The sequence below is a fragment of the Hetaerina americana genome, unplaced genomic scaffold, assembly GCF_022747635.1.
Source record: "Hetaerina americana unplaced genomic scaffold, ioHetAmer1.1.p SCAF_6, whole genome shotgun sequence".
Taxonomy (NCBI): domain Eukaryota; kingdom Metazoa; phylum Arthropoda; class Insecta; order Odonata; family Calopterygidae; genus Hetaerina; species Hetaerina americana.
The window spans coordinates 13,316,469-13,334,609 of record NW_027287205.1 but is presented as its reverse complement, the minus strand read 5'-3'; the positions used below and the strand labels follow the sequence as shown (position 1 = coordinate 13,334,609).

Below are 18,141 nucleotides of genomic sequence, written 5' to 3'. Positions count from 1 at the left end.
CGACATGCTAGGCTCACTAGGATGGGGGTCACTAAAGAACAGACGGAAGCTGAATAGACTGTGTGCCATTTTTAAAATATTGAAAGCTGACGGAGGCTGGAAAGAACTGAACGAGAGTGTAAATAAGCCATGTTATCTCGGCAGGAATGATCACCCGCTTAAAATCAAATACATGCCCCAAAGGACAAACACCGCCAAGTTTTCGTTCCTAAATATGGGAATCAAAGAGTGGAACCAGCTGCCTGATGAACTCTTTAAGCCCTTACCCAAAAGCATTAAATCATTTAGGCGTGAATGCGAAAGGTATACATGATGGGATTGTTAAATGCAATACGGCAGAAGGTGTATGGCTGTATCAAAATATATTGTTTTTTCTCATTTTTTTATTTTGTAAGTCTACTATACGACTATTTAATGACACTGTGATATGTTTTAAGAATGACTACTGTTTGTTATATCATGTCATTGCCACCCGGCTTATCGCCTAACAGCAATGTATCCCAAATAATAATAATAATAATAATAATATTGTGACCAACCTTTTGGATACAAAGTTCCACATTGTCAATACTGAGATAGACAGAATTAAAATATCTGGTAGTTCCACATAAAAGCTTCTCAGTCAATGACCTAGAGTTTGACGGATAACATCAACATCAGAAAGCAGCCCTTCCTGCAACTATACTGTGCCTGTTGCACATGGGCCTCAGGGATTTTTCTAATGGCAAAACCTTCAACCCAACAATCTTCAGATCATATTCTTTTGGGTGATTTCTCAAAGGGGATTTTATCTTTTTCAAACACATAATTTAAAAATTCTGATTAATCTTAACTGAAAAAAAACAAAGGGTCAAAAATATGGAAGCATTTGTGAAGAATAATTTATAAGAACTACCAATTTTTTAATGAACAAAGAAAACTGTAATCCATTCACAACTCTTTTGCCTATTGGCCACATGCTCCTAATGATGCCCATTTTGAGTCAAAATTCTTAAGCACACCACAATTAAAGTATTGACTTATAATGGCAATGAGAATAAAGTCATACATACTTGTGTAAAGGATCCTGAAAAATGGTTGCAATTTTTATTCATGAGATGGTAACGATCTCCCCGAAAATCTTTTCCAAGTTCTGCAACAATCCTTTTTACTTCATCCTCAGTAAAATCAGTATAGCCAACATGAATGGATTGCCTGTCGAAGGTAAGAAACATATACCACATGTATGTATTTATGTATAATTATACGGTACATTCATTATTGTAAAAAAACTCTCATGCAACTTAGTCCTGAAATTTAGAAGAATTTTTATGAAAGTGCAACTTTCAGCTCTAATATAAGTCTGACACTGGAGCAGGGGATGACCAGACCTCAGTGATATAGCTAGTTAAAGACCTTAATTACTCATTGACTCCACTTCATCAACAGGCACAAAAAACCAAAGAATATTCAGTAGTAGTTTTTAGGGGAGGCGACCGACAGCTAAGGTCATTTGCGCCATAGGGGATGGACAGGAAAGGATGAAGGGTGGAGAGAAACCCGGCGTCAGCATTAGCCTACTCTTTACGAAAGGCGCCAAGGGGTCCGCAGTTTAACGTCCTATCCGATGGACGGCGTACTCACTCAAAGTGCCCTCCACAAAGCACCTCAAGTAGGGATCGAGATACCTCTGAAAAATATTCAATACCGCCGGGATTTGAACCCGCGCCCTCAGGATGGGAAGTCAGTACGTTAGCCCCCGCACCATCTCGATCCCCGAATATTCAGAAAGTAGTATAATTCTCACCACTTTTTCCATGGGGAATGTGCTCATTCCTGTGCTCTCTCAATCATTGTCAAAACAGAGATGGCACTAGAGGAACATAATGAGCTTGTGCTCAGATAGTGTTCACTCCTTTTAAAATGTTAAAATAATGTAGTCACCCAACAAATGTCAAAGATGATACTTCATCCAAGGCAAGAAATGGGAACTAAGCTGATATTTATGGTGATGTTTGGGTGGTCGATAGAGAACATGGTGGTATTTATGACAATATTTGGGTGGCCTAAAGAGAATATGCTGCAAGTGATCGGAGTAGAGAGAAAATGGGTCCGGCAATCCAACTAAGATTGTCAACTAACATGATGCGGTTGAGGTAAGACAGTCAACTGCCTGAACTCAATGACTTTCTGCTTAAGGTTGATATAAAATTTCAAAATTTACATGATGGCTCGTTATTCCACTGCTTTCCTTAAATTTCATACAAGTTTCAAGGAGTGTTCACCACCAAATTGTGGTTTAGTCATGTACATGTAACTTTCCCACTATTGTTTCTATGGTTTTTATAAGAGGAAGAGGATTTCCGGTGGTTTTCCCTTCTCCCTATTGACCAGTAACAGGGCCAATGAATGGGAGATGATAGATTAACATAAACTGTTTTGAATTTCAATGGTAGTCACACCAAATGAACAGTAGGCACCCAAGAATATGAGAAAAAATAGAATGTTACTATTCTGCCCAGCAAGGCTGGCCAGAGAAATGGGAGAAGGTATGACCTTGAAGTCACGTATTTTGTGTGGAAACATTAAATTAACCTCTTTAGTAAAAAAACATATTAAATGAGAAAAATTTGACAATTATTGGTCAGAGGAGTGTTGACTGATGGTACTGTCCTAGCAGCATTAGGGCATCCACGCTTTCAAAGTGGATGCAGTGAACATCTAATTTTTAGCTGCCTTTGGCTAGACTCACCATGGAGTTATAGGCAGAATACATGCACCAGTTCCCATGAGTGGACAACCTCATCTCCCCCCACTAAGCAAGTAAATGAAGAGCACTTGAAATGGATGTCCACTAACTGCAAAGATCTGATTCAGGGACAGGAGGTGAGGAGCAGCCTTCACAAGGGACAGGATGTAGAGAGCAGTCCTCACAATAACTATTTAGGTTAGCATAAACTTATGATACACCACAGAGTGCTGACTCCTCAAAGTGTGACATGTTTATGGATTTCAAAAGCTTGACTAGATGAAACTCAAAAGAATGTGCATTTGAATGATTTAGAGAAAAATAATGAAAGGTTTTGAAAATATAGAAGAAATGAGTCCATGGCCAGGCAAATTATTCCACATATATATATAGGTAGATATTTAAGAAGCCATGTAGTGAAGTGGTTCAAGCACTGGGCGACTGACCGGAGGGCCCAGGTTCAATTTGAATCTCAGCTTTAGCCAAGCTTAGCAAATAAGCAGGTACCGGATCTTCCTGAGAACCCATGGGCAGCACAGACAAAGGAACTGGTCCTCCTTATTGGCCTGATTTGTGAATTTCACACAACATTTGGTTAAGTACAAGGTGAGGTCTACCTTCACTTATCAAACTAACCTTCACGTTGATGGCTGTATTTGAGCAAAAAATGCCATCATAGTGGTGAGTTGAAAGATTGATTTGCACAGGCTCATCAAGAACACGAATTTCATTTATATCCAGCCACCATTGCAAATTCAAATACTCATCTCTATGGAAAACCTTAACTTTCTAAGGTGACAAGCCAAGGGCTTCAACAATTTTAATAACATTACACTTCCCTGCAACAATTTGATGAGGACCAATTGCAACACTGTTCCATAGTCTGCTTCCTTTACTATACTAAGACATTCAATGTTCAAAATCAGTTTTTTCAATACACAGTATTTAAATTAAAAATAGAATCATAATGTTTTAATTACTAAACTAGGCCAACACTTCTACCTTCTGAGTTTCCAATCCCATAATTTATATTAAATTTCTAAGATCTTTATCAGTGATGAAAGCAAATAAAATTTCAAGTATAAAACAACAACTTAAGAAAATTAAATTTACCAATAACAGCTAAGAGAATCAAATTTCTTTTCAACAGGGTGACTATATTACTTTTAACGATTTACAGAATTAGCTGAACACCAACAAGCAATGGTTCAAATTGTGCAACACTTAAACGTATAAATTATATATTTTTAGAAAACAATTTCAATTATGAATGGATCAATTATTGGCACTTCCATAACAAGGGGATTTTATTTGTCACGCATTTTATTCGCCTCCTTAATCAACATTTTCATGTGTTGGCATGAAAGCAAAAACTTCTCTATCAGTATGTGATCTGATGTCCATCAGAAAGGTCTGTTTCAACATGTGCAATGTCAAATTTCTTTTTGGTTAGGCTCAATTACAACACTTCCATATCCTGGTTCCTTCACTACACTAACACTTTCAATATTCAAAATAGGTTTTTGCTATACACAGCATTTAAATTTAAAATACCTTCACATTAAAAGATAAATCACTTGCAAATTTCCCAAGTGATGTATCAATACTATTGGTCTGGAATGGGATAAGTTCAATTTTTAAAAATTATTATCTGTGCAAGAGGTACTGTGTATGTCCACAATGTTACTAGGGGTGATGCCAGGAAACTATTTACACTATGAAGCATGTGAAAAGTTCCTCAAATACAAGAAGTCCAAGCAATTGAAATGGTAGAGTGTACAGAAATGTCTACAGACATGAAAATGGCCTTTCTATGGCGACTACAAATCCATTTCCTACAAAACACATGAATATAAAAATAATTTAGACAAACTATTCCACACTAAAGGAAGTTTGCTTTGGAAGAGTTTGAATAAGAGGAAAAAATGCTAAGAAAATAGATGAATAAAGGTCAGGAAAAAATGGGCTTTATTCACTGACCAATGTGGACTTTGCTGATTTAGAATGGGTGTTGCTAAGATGAATACAAAGAGGAAGTCATTAAAAAAGTTCAGAAGGAAAGGTGAAAAGAAAATGCGAATAAAGAATCAGAAGAGAGAATAAAAACAGACACAGTGATGGCAAGAAAATCAGGTTTGAGCCTAAACTGGGAGGATAAAATAGTTAAAAATTTATGGGTTGCAATTGACCAAACAGAATAGTATGCGAAGCACATGGAAGAATATAATAGGCTATTAACACAAAAGGAGAAATTATTCCCGAGTCTCCTATTTGCTGTTCATAGTCATAAGAAATATTTTCCAGGTGTAAGAAAAGAACATTAATTGCAAAATAAGGCACATCAAACCCTCAATTTCAAATGAGTAGCTTTGGTTTGCTGCCAAGAAGGTAGTTGCTTCTCAATTATTTGATCTTATAATTATTGAAATACTATTATTACTATGATAATAGAATAAAAACTCAACAAATTTCTGCTCTGTGGTTTAATGTTGACATACCCTAGTTCCAAGAAATTGTGTCATTTTCATATACCTTGGAGGTTGCAAACATGCTGTCATCACTATGACCAGCCCTCACCAGATGAGCATCATGTAATGTTTAACATTAAAATGATGGTTGTTTCATTAAATAAGCCCTTATCATTTGGTACATGATTCTGGAATTGCCTAATGCCTTAATTGCAAGAAATTAATGGACACACCCCTATAAGATTGTAGAATGTCTCTCTCAGGTATCACAAATTTGACCATGGAAATGAAACTAATAGCTTCTCATTCTGCTGCACCTAGGGAGAAGTCTTCATGGCTTACAGTTTAAGTGCCGTAGATTTTGTATTCCCAGATATAAGTAAAAGTTCCATATGATTTTTGCTCCTGAGTGAGCTGTTTTGCATAGATATTTGCGAATATGCTTATCACCAATGGTTCTGATTGCCTGATTTGGTTAATTTGAATAATGGGTAATTCAACATTTTTGGATTCTAACTGGAATTTGGATGAAAAAAAACTACCACATGCATGCCTAGTTTTAAACAAAGATTTACGAATAGTTTCTGTTCAATAAATGCATTCACAACATTTTATATTTACAACTGATATTGCGTATTTTTTATGTTATTATCTTAAATATTTATGATTTTGTACGTAAATATTAATTTTATCTTGATTGCTGGCAAGCTTAGTCAGGTGGGTTATGTGCCAGTATGCTAACCTAGAGTTTATGGACTTAGGCATGGGTATTTCATCACATCTAGGGGTTTGGGCCCCGGGAAAAGCCAAGAGGGGATTCCCCTGAGACATACTGGCCATAAGAGTCATTCAGAGAGTAAAAAAGTATAATAGCAATAATTCTTCAACTTTGTTAGATTACATGATTTTTTTAAATTAGATACTTGGTCCGAATAAGCACACCACATTTTGCACTTTTCTTTTGCTTCCGAGTATTTAACATGGGCAGATATCAATGTGTTGCACTCTTTGGCCTTTCTGCCATATCATAAGTGCTATTTTTTGCTTACAAAATATTTTTATCTTCATATTGGTCTGATGTTATGATCTCCTGATTGCTTTAATATTTTTTGGTACTCAAGATAAGATAAAAATGAGATTTATACCTTGGAAGTATTATCAATACTGCTATATTTCCCAGCTAAAGAAAGCAATAAAAGTGGAAAACAATTGAAGAAGTGCAACTTCTTGGCATTCTCTTTTGTCTTCAATCAATAGTATTTCAACCCTAAAATTGGTTTACTGCAGCCCTCAATTCTTCTCTATTCTGCACTATTTCCTCACCACCACATAGCTTGTTTAACTCCTACGTAATTTGTCCTATGCATTTATCCCATGTTTAATTAGTCTCTTTCACCATGAGTATCAATTATACCATGTAGTTGTTCCTGTAAAGTAGTTCATGGGTATAATGAAATATGTATTTGCCGATTTCATGCAACTAATTTAAAAGCACAATATATACAAGGTACATGACCCTCAAATTTTCTCAGAAATCTGCACTAAATACGGTAAAAGTTTTTCTCTAGATCCTGAAACCTATCTTGAACAGGTATCTGGTAACCACCCTGTCATATAAATCAAACACCACCCTGACAAAAGGAAATTCTATGCATCTAACAAGCATTTTTAATGTTTGCCATTACCATGTAACGAAATCCATTAATGCATTTCATGAACTCCGACAATTGAAAATTTTAAATGTCTTCCATTAATAGCATATTATTCACAAATAATGGTATTTTAACGTAAATAAACCCAAATTATCAAGATCAAGGAACACAACATACAAACTTCATCTGCTGTCCCATATTATGACACCAAATAATTGTCAGTGATATCATCAGGTTTTTCCCACAAAAATAATCTTGAGTAATGACCAATACTCCTGCCTACATTTTCACCCAAATTACAATTTAGATTTTTGGATGAGTCATGATTTTGACTAAGAATGTATTAAAAAGTTAACTTTTTGGACGAGTCATGATTTTGACTAAGAATGTATCATAAAGTTAACTTAACGTACTTTGATGAAAATTAACGCTACAATTCACAGTGTGAAAAGCAACAGTGCCAAGAATTCAGAAAATAATTTAATGCTCTTCAGTATCTCAGTTAATAGTCATGAATAACCAAAAGTTCAATGAAATTTTGAGAGAAATGTGCACCGTTGGGTTATCAGGGTACATAATCTAGGCATTTCGTTAGTACCTAAAGCGGAATTGATCACCTAGATCCTCAGCATCTCTAGGTGCTATTTCGAAAATCCCGGGGAAAGGATAAGGGTGGCCGCCATAGGCATATTCTGAAATATATAAAGACATGCCGTTAACAAAAACATATTGTAGCGTCAAAAAATCGGGTCCAGGGAAAAAATCAACTAACCTGTGCCATAAATTTCAACTCCTGAATGGAAGACTCCCAAACCTAAAGACGTCGTGTACTCGTTTATCCAGTACTATAAGAGTGAGGGCATCATTAGCAACGCGTGATTTTGCTGTTTAGTACCAGTATCAATTACATTTTAATGCACTCACCATATCATAAACATTTAAAATTACAGGCTCTCTAGCCATTTTCGTGATAAGCTCTTCGGATTCTGGTGGGTATCCAAGACAGCTTGGGAACGGAATGTTACAACTTATGCCTGAAGAGAACATTCAAATGATAATTCTGGCAGCATTCCCTTTTAAAAAAAGATAGCCTGAATAGAAGAAAGATTTTAATTTTAAATAATAGAAATGTGAATGGGAGAATAAAATGTACTTCCATCATAAATATGTGATGACTATAAGCAAGCAATCATTCTCATACCTATTCTATATGATGATGCGAAAATATCTAGTACCACGATGTTACTGAGGAATTTCCTCTTGTAATTTACGTTACGAATTCATGCATAGCTAAAAGTGTTCCAAAAACAATACCATTATTAGCAGACAATAACTGATTTCTATGCGCAAATAAACAATTACAGTAACGTCGACAGGACATCAACACCTGATAGAAACAACTGCCTACTACTGCCCGTGAGGTTTACTTAAAGTTGGCGGTAGGCACTTTCGGGAAAGTGGAAGTTAGTGTTAATTATATGATATATTAATTTTCAAATGGAGACAATGTGGAGCGAAGAAATACCTAAAAGGCGGCCTTAGAGCGCGGAGGGATTTTTAAACCTTCAATCAGAGGATGAATGTCAGCCTCTTATCGGTCTTATGACGACAACCATTAAATGATCATCTTGTGATGACTTAGAGGTCGTAAAAGACTATCCGGTAAAGCATTCTAATCTCGCTCTTGGCCTGTTTTCGTAGTATACGTAGAAGCATCAATTTTATTAACACTTCACGTTGTAAAGTGAGTAATTCCTAGATTACCTAATAATGGGTAAAGTATTAATCGAAGAATGACGCTCAATTTAAAATGGGTGAACGAAGTGAATTTAAAACCTTGAGGGAATGGACACCAATGACTAGATTTCTGCAGAAAATACCTTTAAAAGCTCAAAGGGGACTTTTCACACATGACCTTAACCTCACTTGCGTGGACTGCCTCCCCGACTATCTTGTCCTAGGAACAAATGTAGGAATAGTATATTGGTATGATAGGCGAAAAGATGAACTTCAACGACTACGATGTGAGGTGAGATTAAAAGATGCTGAATATCATTGTTCAGCAATTGGAACATGATGTCTTGATATTAGGTAAAATTTATAATGAGCACGATTATTATCCATTTGTAGAACACATCTTCGCCAATAATATGCATCAGGGTGGTATCGACAATAGATTTCATGGTAGCTGCTGGGAGTGAGGATGGTAACGTTTCTGTGTTTCAAATACCGAAACCTGAGCCTGTAGCAACTCCTGTCCCCAAGCCTGTCAAAAGTCGACAGGTATGTCAAATCTATTGGTGAATAGCATGGCAGAATTTTGTCATGGCACGGCAATTTGTCTGGATACAGTAGTTGATCTCTAGACTATAATTTATGGTTTCTTCATCTAAAGATTGAGAGATTTACCATCAGCGGTCTACACTTGGGTCCTGTGTCAGCCCTGGAGTGGAGTCCAAATGGCATGAATCTATTCAGTGGAGATCGTTCGGGAATAATAGTGCTTACTGAAATTGACTTCTATATGGTGAGACCTTATTTTTCGCAATTGTTTTTTAAGGCCACTGTTTGCATTTTTTGATGGTAATAGGTAAAACTTAGGCGAAGAACTTTAATTCAGTATCATTTAAATTCTTCATGTAGTACATTCTTGGAAATTGGTGTCATTGTATGTAGCGCAAACATGAAAACTCTAATAATCATCTCAAGGACAATTATTGAAGCTATTTTACCTGTCTTTAACAATTTCCACTTTAATATATAGTTCTTTTTGTTGTGTTAGCAGTAATTTACCAGGGTAATAATATTATACCGTTTTGAATTTTCATAGAATGTTTCTTAATATTGGGCAGATGATCATATGATTTAAATGTGAAAAATCTAGTTCAAGAAATATTCAATGTAATTCCTCCAAAACATTAGAACATAATGTACTCTTCCACAACTTAGACGGAAAAGAACATTTTCCCTTCTTATGTGATGACTATTTGCAAATTCCATGAGGTCTGAAACCATGATCTATTTTCTAAGAAACCCCGAGCATATAAACTTTAATGGTAGAGTTTCATTTATAAATTGTAAATGCATAGTGAAACCCAAGGAGTCCATGGTTATATTTTTTTGACCTAGCAACATATTGTTATGCAGCTAAAGACTGAGTAAGAAATTATTTGACTGGTGACTCAAGTCACAAGAAAGGGTCCAACTTACTCATTCAAGTCTCCAAAGGAAGGGACTGGGAAGACACTGAGGAGGGTCCCAATGGGCAGAATTACATACCTGAGTTGTTACTCGGGGAGTTTCACTTGCACACGCCTTTCTTCCTCATACACTCGTGTGTGCATGGCAAAAATTTCCATAAGATCTGCACAATTTTGGAATTAAATGGAGGTCAGCTCATGATTTGTACATCTGGCATACAGGGCAAAAATGTTTTGGTCAAATTAAGCCATTGGTGTAGCAATGACATTAGAAGAAGAATTGAATTGATGAAAAAAGAATTAAAAAAAGAAGATAGTTGATGGCAAGTAAATTAAGTAAGCATGTGAGTAAGCGATTTGCAAAGACTTTAATATGAAATACTTTATGGATGTGAAAGCTGGTCTTGGAAGAAATAGAATGAGCATAGAGTGGAGGTATTTTAAATGTGGGTGTGGCAAAGAGTGGAGAATACAAGTTACATCTGAGGGGTAGATAGATGCTGATGTTTAAATCAGAGTAGGGGAAGAGATGGAGTTACTGTTGGGGAAATCTGAAAGAAAGCTGAGGGAATGAGTGGAGGAAATATTGATTGATCGAAGAGAGAACGTAGAGTAAGTGGGGTGGACGGGAGAAGGCTGTTTAGAATGCATGAAGACATGCAGAACATAGGAGAAATGAAGAAAGAAATTGAAAAAGGCAAGCAAAAGGAAGTTTTCATGACATATATAAGGAAATAGTTGCTGGGTACCACCCAAAGTCTACCATTAATTGGTAGGATATCTTGAATGAATGCAAAAATGATATAGAATGTTTGATGTAAATGAAATGGCCCGGCGTTAAATATTAACATATTCTCACTGGAAGAATGTCTGAATAGCATGGCTGAAATCGCATAAAATCACTGAATGTAATCCTATGGATGTGTTACTATGTTCACCACTTAACTTATGTCCTGCAGTGCCTATCCCTGCAGAAGGCTTTCTTAATTTATTTAACGTTTTTTTGGGGTGAGATTTGGGTGAGAACCTCTAAATATTATACTGAAGACAGTTAAAAACACCCAAGCCATAGGTGGAAGAAAATCTACCTTTGCAGTAATCAAACCCATGACCTCTTGGTTGGCAGGCAGGGATGTTACCCCACTGCTACTGGGGTTGGCATGAGCTCTTAAGTTGTGAAATGGACCATGGAATCATTCTCATCCACCACTTGGGTCATTGTTTGAATCCAAATGATTTTCCCTGTTCCTCCAGTCACCTTAGCTGTATGTTAATTACAGATAGTCTCAATTGACCTTTGTCAATGAAGTTCTAGGTATGGTAGGGCAATGGGAATGGCTGTTCTTAGAAAGTCAAAGAGGGCAGGATGAATGAAAGTAAAAGATACTGAAAGTCAATGGGATGCCCAAAGGGGGAGATAAGGAGGGGAGAATGCTAAGAAAGCCAGGTGAAGAGAGGAAAAGAAAATGCATCTTGGATGGAATTAAGGGAGTTAGAAAGTATACAGAGCTAAAGAATTACATAGTTATTGTAATATATAGTATGAGCACTAAAATCTCTGCATCATGTAAATTAGGACTTACGTGTACCAAATTGTGTAGTACCAGGATCCATCAAAAACCAACTCTAAGCTGGAATAATACGACTAATGATGATGCACCTGAAATGGTTATAATTTGTACATTTTAATAATAAATTTATTTCTGTACTACTAGTTTTGACATGTGGTAGATGTGTATCAGGTACCTGCACCTATTAGCAGTTATCTGATGCTTAACCCTGATGTAATGGTAAATCTTTGTGTCAAAACCAGCTGTGCTGAAATCAATATATTGTGGAAATATACAAAGTTAAATATTTCAGTATTGATGAATTTTCACCAGGTTGAATCTGAGATCATTTAATCCAAAAACAATGTAATTTCTCTATAATTGATCACATTAATCCATCACTTACTTTTGTTACACTAAATGATTTCATTTTGGAAATGCAGTTGGTAGAGTTTCTATTATTGAACATGTAGTAAACCTTATCTTTACGTTATCTCCCGCAGTGTCTTGGAATTCATTTATTGTGAATAAATGATAAGATGCCATCACGTAATGCCTTAGCTATACATTTTGGTAAGACTATGAATGAAAATTTTGATTAAAAACAAAAAATGCAGTAGGCATGTAAAATGGATAGCAATCTCATCAGCAGTTATCTCATTTTATAACTTCATTTAATATTTCCCTAAAAAGTTATTCATTTTATTCCTTGGCTCTTTAGTGTTTAAGTTTTTCAACAGAAAAGTATTAAAATCAACAATGGAATGCAAAAAAGTTATTCATGAACTAAATGAGAGTGAGAAACATTGGTGAATTATGCCGTAGTTTATCAATTTTTCAATGTAGAATAATTAATCAAATTTATAAATTAATAAATGCATTTGTATCGGCTTTACACAGATACAGACGACATATTGTATGTGATGTGGAAGTGTCATTATGTAAAAATATTTTATCTCTTCTGTTTTTATGTGTTCGTATGTAATTTTCGTTGTAGAGTTATCTTTGACCTAACCTGACCGTTGCCACCAGGAAATTTGCCTAATTGCAACGTAATTGTGTAAATAAATAAATAAACATGGCATTCCAACTGGCAAAAATTTATGATTCCTGCATGCATGCACGTGCCATTAGTTTGTAAGACAATTTTCAACTCGTTCTCTTTAGTAGTTTGTTCACAAGTATTGTTTCAGTAGACATCTTTCTTGTTTTTGTTGAAATGGAAAAACTTTAATTTTGTGCGGTCATGAATTTCTTTGTTTTGGATAGATTAACCCCTAAAGAAACTCATTCGAAGTTAAAAAAGTGTATGGGGACTCTGCTCTTTCTATAAACTTGGTTGCTCATCCCTCTTAAATGACCCACGTGAAGGACAGCCAAAATCCACAACCATACCGGAAACCATCAAAAAGGTGCTCGTGTTGGACGATAGGCAAGTGCTAAGGCCGTGGGGATATCAGAAGAAAAGGTGCGAAACATCTTGCACGAAGAATTAGGGATGCGAAAGCTCTGCGCAAGGTGGGTGCCACATTTGCTGATTGCCGGTCAAAGGCAAATGCACCAATGATTTTTGCTGCAATGTTTCGGCCAAATGAATAGAGAACTGACTGATTTTGTGCAGCAATTGGTTACCATGGATGAGACATGGGTCCACCACTACATGCCAGAAACAAAACAGTAGTCGCAGCAGTGGTCGGAAACCGGAGGTTCAGTGCCAAAGAAAGCAAAGTCGATCGCATCTGCTGGAAAGGTCATGGCCAGTGTGTTTTGGGATGCGAAATGGATCCTGTTAATTGATTACCCTGAAAAAGGCAGAACAATAATAGGCAAGTATTATACCAACCTTTTTGACCAGCTGAATGCCAAAATTTGCTAGGAGAGGCCTGGCTTTAAGAAGAAAAAATCATCTTTCACCAGGACAACTTGCTGTCACCTGCTCACAAAGGTGCGTTGGCGATGGGAAACTATGGGATTCGGGGTACAATTTGCACAGCCATCTCCCCTATTCTCCTAATTTAGCAACCTCTGAAGTTCATCTATTCCCAAACTTGAAGAAATTTATTTCTGGGTAGCACTTCATGTCCAATGAAGAAGTTGAGACGGCTTTGGATGGGTATTTTTTTCGGCTTCCAAGCTTTCACTTCTGGGAAGGAATACTGATGTTGGAGAAATGCTGAACCAAATGTGTTGAAGTCAAGGGAGATTATGTAGAAAAGTAAAATAATTTTGTACTGAAAATTGTAGTCTTTAATTGTCAGGAGAGAACTTTTCACCTTACCCTCATCTTTCATTTAGGAACACATCCATTTAATGTATGACCACTCTTTAATTTTCATAGCATTTGAGCAAATCAAGGGAAGTATTGAATGAGAAGTATGAAGTGGTGCAGCTTAGTTATCGCAGTGGTGCTGGCATTCCTCAAGGGAAACTCCTTCTGGTGTCCACAGTGTACAGGACAACACTCTGCTCATGGAGGCAGGAGGAGCGGACATGGAAGGTTATGCAACTTGGGCAGAGGGAACGCAAGTCGTGAGTTCTCATTCTTATCTCCATTTGCTCAAAATTTGGATGTACATATATCTTGTCATAATGCTACTAATTATTTATGATAATGGCATTATAGCTTGTGCGATGGTGCACTTACTCTTGTTCGAAGCAGCAGTAGAGGACTGTATGGTGTCCCCTTCAATGGAGAATTTCTTTTTATTTTCCGGCTGTTTGTTGACTTGCAAACATAAGGCAGGTTAATGACAAATATTACAAGGCTTAGGTTACTTAGAAAAAAATAATGATACCATTTATTTTCCCAAAGATCATTTTACCAGCAATTCCCGGTGGATGGTGTATGTACATGATATAAGGCACATCAAAATGGAGCACAGTGCATACTGGCTTGAATTTAAATGTAAAATATGATGATAGCAATAATATTAAATGTAGGATGCACACACACACACACGTACAGGTACATTAAAAGTAACATACTCAAAAATATACATTTAAATAAAGGAACATTAATATAGACTAGACTAAGAGCATTGCTGTTAACCAAAAGGATGGATTCAATGATAAGGAATATTGTTGAGATATTGATCAACCAAGTAGAAGATGTTGCATTGTGGGTATCTTTTTAATAAATGTTTAAATGCTGTTGTTCCCTTAGTATCCTTTATACTTTGGGCTAGTTTGTTATACAGGTGTACCTATATAATATGATGCCCATTTCCTTGGGCCCTAATTTTAATGCTATAGTTTTATTGTTGCCATAATGGATGTTGTGCCTTCCTCTGGTATAATGCTGCTGATAGTGAGAGTTAGCGAATAGTTGCTTATGCTATTTTTGATGTACCCAATTAAATGTATAATATGCATGGTAGTAGTAGGAAATTTAATTCCTGGAATATGGGCCTCAATCATTTTTGGCCACTGAATTAATTGGCATTATCGCTTAATGTATCTATATGAAAAATGTTTAAAAAGTTTAAACATGTATGTCATGTAGATAGACATTTTTTCATTGGTTTGAGTCATAAGTAATTGCATGGTGGTCACACAACATTGTTCATGATATGCGGAGCACTAGTGTGGTTCAAGAAGACCATGGGGCTTTGGTGTACTCTTCCACCCAGAATTTATATCACAAGCTGTTGACCTTACATGTAATTCATTATAATATCATAATTGGAGGAAAGACGAGAGGGGTAGAATTACTGGAGAAGGCCAAAAATGGATGACTAGAAGATGATAATTGAAACTTTGGCTGCAAATGGCTCTCTCAGAATGCAGAGATTGAATTAAGTAGCAGTAATTTTTGGAGAGCTGCAATAAGCCAATCCTTAGATTGGCAACCTGTGATATTGAATTATACAAGAACCCTCATTTTAAAAAAAATGTAAATTTTAACATGCGTAGCGGTTGCATGCTGGATGCCATAAATCCATGTATTCTTTGAGAGCAGTAAAGTGGATAGTGTAGAATTTTATCTCTGAATATACTGATTTTAGATAGGGTGGCTATTAAATGTTGATGTGTGGGAAGTACTCTTATCAGATATTGACAACCATTGAAATAATCCTTTTGCTTACAGGTTGGGGCAGTTTGGTGCTACATTTTACCATCCAGTAGGAGTGGGAAATGCTCATCATCGTGATATTATTTTTGCTAGTCGACCAGGACTGCGCTTATGGCAAGCTGGTTTAGATGGAATTGTTCAGCAAACACTAATTTTTAAGGTAACATTTTTTTGCGAGGATGAATTGTTCATGGATATAAGCTCTCTATTAGTAAAAAAAATTCATCCATCACTTGCTGCTATCGATTTTCATTATTATAATGAAAATCAGTGGGTATCCTTGATTATATCCCAAACACTTCCATTGAAATGTAGAGGGTGCACAACTGTAGCCCAGATAATCATCATTTTTGGGGGTAAAGATTTCTCTTATATTTTTTGTCTTTTTCTTCTCTATAATAAAAACCATGATCAGTTAATCCATACCATTATCATTATAATTTGAGATATTTTTGCGGTTTTGAATCTATGAAATCTATATTTGTTTAATGTTAATATGAAAATAAGATGATTTTTTTCCGGTTCAGTTAATCAACTTATGGTTGGCCATAAATATTTGACTTTTGGGATTGTTTGTCATAGTAAATCATCAATAGGGAACTACAGCACAATTATTAAAATTCTACAGTAATTACATAATTTTTTTACAACTTTCATGACTTTTTCCGGTAAAATATTCCCATAAAAATTGCCTATCCATCAGAATTCTGTTTAATGCTGTGGATATGTTTTGAAATTATGTAGATTTTTGTGAAATGAGGGTGAGATGACTTGAGCCATTAGTTCACTCTAAATCACCTGTATGCTACAACTATGAATACATGGTCTTCACTTTGCATGACTATTATACTTTCTGGAATATGCACAATGCAACACATTTTGTCCTCCTGGTGTTGAGATATGCATTTTATCATTCGTGGTCAGACTTGGGAGAGGGATAAGCACCAAGCTTTAGATAGAAGTGATTGCAGTGCTCTCCTTCCCCTCCTTTTAGCACCTCCACGAGATGGCACTAGGAGAGCCTAATAATAAGCCATGGTAGCTTAAAGTTTCTGTACCTCGGGAAGAATTTTAGCTGTGGTCTCAAAATGGCTTTGGAGTGCACATCACAGAGAGTTTTTATTGCCTACTCCTGTTCCATCTCTTGCCTCCCATATCTCAGGAGGCTGCCAGTTCTGCCTCTATCACCCATCTTCCCTCTGAGAGTCCAGCTTCAATGGAATAGTAACTTTGATTTCTATTTCATTTATTTCTCAACTGACCAAGCAAAAAAGTGGTATTAGAATGAAATACTTGCTTCCAGTTGGCAAGTATCTAGTATGACTGGCTATGAGTTATGATGACTCTGAGCTCTTTTCCACTCTACTTGAGGGAGCATTTCATTCAGTTTGAAAATGGATAATATGCACCAGAAGCATAAGCAAAACTTAATAATACAAGGTGTGTCCTAAAAGTATCCATAACTCTGTACTGGTATTATTCTCCTTCCTCTGGCTCATGGCATCCTTTGAAGTAATCCTCATTCGACTGAAAAACATGCTCCCATCGGGTCTTCCATATTCTGTGTCAGTTCTTGAAGTCAGTTTGTGCAATGGCCACCTTCAGTGCATTCGTCGCATTCGTTTGAATCATCTCAATGTCATAGAACTGGTACCCTTTGAGTGGAATTCACCATCTTGGAGCAGTCAAAAGTCGCAGAGGGCTATGTCGGGACTGTACAAAAGCTGGCAAAGTTGTGTAATCTTGTTTTTTGTCAAAAACTGTTGCACCAGGTTCGATAAATGCGCTGGAGCATTATCGTGGTAAAGATGCCAGTCGCTGCTCACCTCTGAGTCATTCCCAAATTCCCAGTTAGAATTCTTGAAACGCATTTTTGGGATTCCAGGATCACTTTCTAGTTCGCGTGCAGTCTGACAACGATCTTCTTCATTCGCAAGTTGCACTCACTTGATATTTTCCAGTGTTATGTGCTTGAAGGTCAGCCAGAAAGTGGGTCACTATCAACAGATGTGCAACTACCTTTAAACCGCGTTTACCAATCTTTTATTTGTGCCCATACACTCTTCCCCAAAGGCCTTAAGTCTTATTTCAATAGTTTCCCCACAACTCTTTTTAAGTTTAAATGAAACCATGATGCAAATTCGTTGATCACATCTCTTCCCTCATGCCGGCCTCGGTGGTGGTGGGGTAACGTCCTCGCCTACCAACACTGAGGTCGCGGGTTCGATTCCCGCGTAGGTGGATTTTCCTCCATCTAGGGCTTGGTTGTCTGTGATTGTCTTCAATATAATGTCTGTAATGTAGGGTTAGGTGGAAGAAGGGACTATTAGTCTCAACCTCGCCCACTTAAGTCGATAAATAAATAAATAAATAAAATAAATTTTCAGTGATAGCAAAATCCAACAAATGCAAAAAAGGCAAACTGTAAACAACTACATGCTGCACCTGAATAATCATGTCTCATCAGCTAC

General features: G+C 36.5%; 2 protein-coding genes across 3 annotated transcripts in view; one reads left to right on the top strand and one right to left on the bottom strand.

The window, feature by feature from the left end:
* Positions 1-8,220, bottom strand: part of LOC139695037 (deubiquitinase DESI2) — a 182,751-nt gene extending 174,531 nt beyond the window's left edge. For both annotated transcript variants that reach the window (XM_071593629.1, XM_071593630.1), the window contains exons 1-5: positions 8,050-8,220; positions 7,773-7,939; positions 7,621-7,693; positions 7,447-7,540; positions 1,053-1,194 (exon numbers count right to left, since the gene is read on the bottom strand). In XM_071593629.1, coding sequence (XP_071449730.1) covers positions 1,053-1,194; positions 7,447-7,540; positions 7,621-7,693; positions 7,773-7,895 — 432 coding nt within the window. In that variant the 5' untranslated portion in view covers positions 7,896-7,939; positions 8,050-8,220. The remainder of the gene's footprint in view (positions 1-1,052; positions 1,195-7,446; positions 7,541-7,620; positions 7,694-7,772; positions 7,940-8,049) is intronic.
* Positions 8,221-8,281: 61 nt separating this feature from the next.
* Positions 8,282-18,141, top strand: part of LOC139695248 (WD repeat-containing protein CG11141) — a 40,749-nt gene continuing 30,889 nt past the window's right edge. The window contains exons 1-5 of the mRNA XM_071593935.1: positions 8,282-8,877; positions 8,979-9,131; positions 9,244-9,375; positions 13,937-14,127; positions 15,686-15,830. Of these exons, the coding sequence (XP_071450036.1) occupies positions 8,659-8,877; positions 8,979-9,131; positions 9,244-9,375; positions 13,937-14,127; positions 15,686-15,830 (840 nt within the window). The 5' untranslated portion in view covers positions 8,282-8,658. The remainder of the gene's footprint in view (positions 8,878-8,978; positions 9,132-9,243; positions 9,376-13,936; positions 14,128-15,685; positions 15,831-18,141) is intronic.